Raw genomic sequence first — 2,500 nt, forward strand, 5'->3', positions numbered from 1 at the left:
CACACACACACACACACACACACACACACACACACACACACAAACACACCGTATGTATTTCCTTTCGCTTCAATTTTTGAATTATTTCCATCCTCTTATTTTTATTTTGTTTTGCTAAATTTTTTCTGTCTTTTGTTTTATTGTTCTTTCTAAAATTATTTTCTTATATTTATATTTTCATAGGTGTTACAACTGTGGTGACCTCGGAAATCATATAGCCAAAAAATGCCCCCACGGACCTTTACCCAAACGATGTCATTTTTGCAAGTCGACGGAACATCTGATAGCAGACTGCCCATTTCGAGAGCCGAACAGAAAGGGGAAAAATGGCTCCCGGAATGGAAATAATACAGGTGGTAGCGAAGATAACGACAAGGATGGGGGTCACGTGACGAGCGTGTCACCGGAATGACTTCATACATTGAGGGACGTTTAAAAGCCGAAATGGCGATTCGCTGCCGAATTAATGATCACGTGATCAGAGAAAGAAAAGAAAGGACAAAAGCTAACCCAAAGAATATAAAGAATAAAAAAATTGACCTGCAAAGAAAAAAATAGAAAAGGCGGGGATGGGTGGGAGGAGAAGAAAAAAAACAAAACGAAACAAAGATCAAAAATATAATTTGATAAATAAATAAACAATAAATTACAATGTAGGCCACGGATGTTTTTATACAAACACCGACGAGGGGAGGGGGACTAAGTCTCTATTTTCTACTTTAGTTTTTTTTTTTTTTTAATTGGCTTTCGCCAACATTCATGAGGAGAAGGCACGAATGTAAAAGAAAAAAAAAAGCATAAAAAAATTGTGTGCGTGTGTGTTTAATAATGATTTTTTTTTTTAAAAAAAACATTGACACCAAACCACAAATTTTTATGGGGTGGTATGAATACGGGGACGGGGTGGGGGTGTTATAGTCGATTAAATCGATTAACATTTACTCCATCACCATTATTTTATTTTAATTTTTTTTTTTAACAAAATAATCAATCCGACCTCGTCGGTAGGAGATTAAAAAAAAAAAGGCAAAAATGAATCACGGCGGGATTTGAACTCAGAACGCAAAGAGATGTTTCTACGTAACTTCAAAGACGAAACGTCCAACGCTCTACCGATTCTGCCAATCACTCCACTGCCTGATTTTTTTACATATATATATATATTTTTTTTTTTGTAATGATCATTGATTTCTTACATGGGCTGAAGGCCATACATTTGTGGGGGAGTGGGGTTAAGATTGATTAAATCTTTCCCCCAGTAAATCACTGGTACCTTATTTTTTGTTTTTCTAATTCGTATATTTTATTGACCAAAGAAAGAGAGAGAGGACAGGTAAAAGAGGCAAACCTCGAAGAAAGGACGAGAAGATTTTGTTTTACGCTCTACCGATTTTGCCGTACCATTCCATTGCATTTGTGTGTGAGTGTTTGTGGGGAAAAAGAGAGAGACAAAGACAGACAGACAGACAGACAGACAGAGAGAATGTGAAATAACAAAAATAAGCATATCTAACAAAAGAAAAAAAACTTTTAATGAAATATTTAACGTTTCTAAAAAATATTACAAAGAAATAAAAATAAGAAGAAATAATAATAAAATAATAAAATATAATAATAAAAATGGTTTCACATTTTGGAACAAGGCCAGCAATTTCGGGCGAGGGGGATAGGTCAATTACATCGACCCCAGTGTTCGACTGGTACTTATTTTATCGGCTCCCAAAAGAACGAAAAGCAAAGTCGAATAATAATAATAATAAATAATAAAATATAGTAAGAGTATGTGTATAAACCACAACGCAGTATATACGTATATATACATATTTATACATACATGCATATATATATGTATATATATATATATATGTGTGTGTATATAAATACGTATATATATCCATATATATATACATATATATATATATATATATATATATATATATATATATATATATATATATATATATATATATATACATGCACACAATTGAAAGCGCATTCTTAGCTGTATGTCCAGAGTGTGAGTTAAGCAAAAGAAGCACTCAATACGTTTCAAAGCAGAATGTGTTGTGATGTTTGATATCTTAAAAATTACGCACAGCTTGCAACAAGTTTCTTCTAAGGAATAGCATAGTTGCGTCCAGACCCATCTTCCGCTTTACACACACACACACGTGTGTGTAAGGAGTATTGACCTCATAAGACGGGTTGCTGTTCCGTGCGTAATGCTTCTCATTAGAGACCAGGTGAATCGGTTACCTTCATTCTATACACTTTGCAATTACGAACGAATTTTATAGAATTTTATTGAGCTCTGGGGTTATTAGATCTTTTTTTTTAGAATTACGTTAAAAGTATACATATAACAGTGTGTGTGTCAGTATGTATAGTGTTTTATGTAAGTATGTACGTGTGTGTGTATATATATATATATACATATATATATATGTATATGTATAGAATATGTATATATATATGTGTGTGTATATATATGTTTGTATAT

The 2,500-nt window shown here is 32.8% G+C and overlaps 1 protein-coding gene across 3 annotated transcripts in view; it reads left to right on the forward strand.

Moving 5' to 3' along the window:
- LOC106882341 (protein lin-28 homolog) overlaps positions 1-1,263 on the forward strand; it is a 260,465-nt gene extending 259,202 nt beyond the window's left edge. For all 3 annotated transcript variants that reach the window (XM_089365655.1, XM_089365656.1, XM_089365657.1), the window contains one exon: positions 184-1,263. In XM_089365655.1, coding sequence (XP_089221781.1) covers positions 184-412 — 229 coding nt within the window. In that variant the 3' untranslated portion in view covers positions 413-1,263. The remainder of the gene's footprint in view (positions 1-183) is intronic.
- Positions 1,264-2,500: the final 1,237 nt, after the last annotated feature.

The sequence above is a fragment of the Octopus bimaculoides genome, chromosome 18 (assembly GCF_046866305.1).
Source record: "Octopus bimaculoides isolate indiv1 chromosome 18, ASM4686630v1, whole genome shotgun sequence".
In the NCBI taxonomy this organism is placed as follows: Eukaryota; Metazoa; Mollusca; class Cephalopoda; order Octopoda; family Octopodidae; genus Octopus; species Octopus bimaculoides.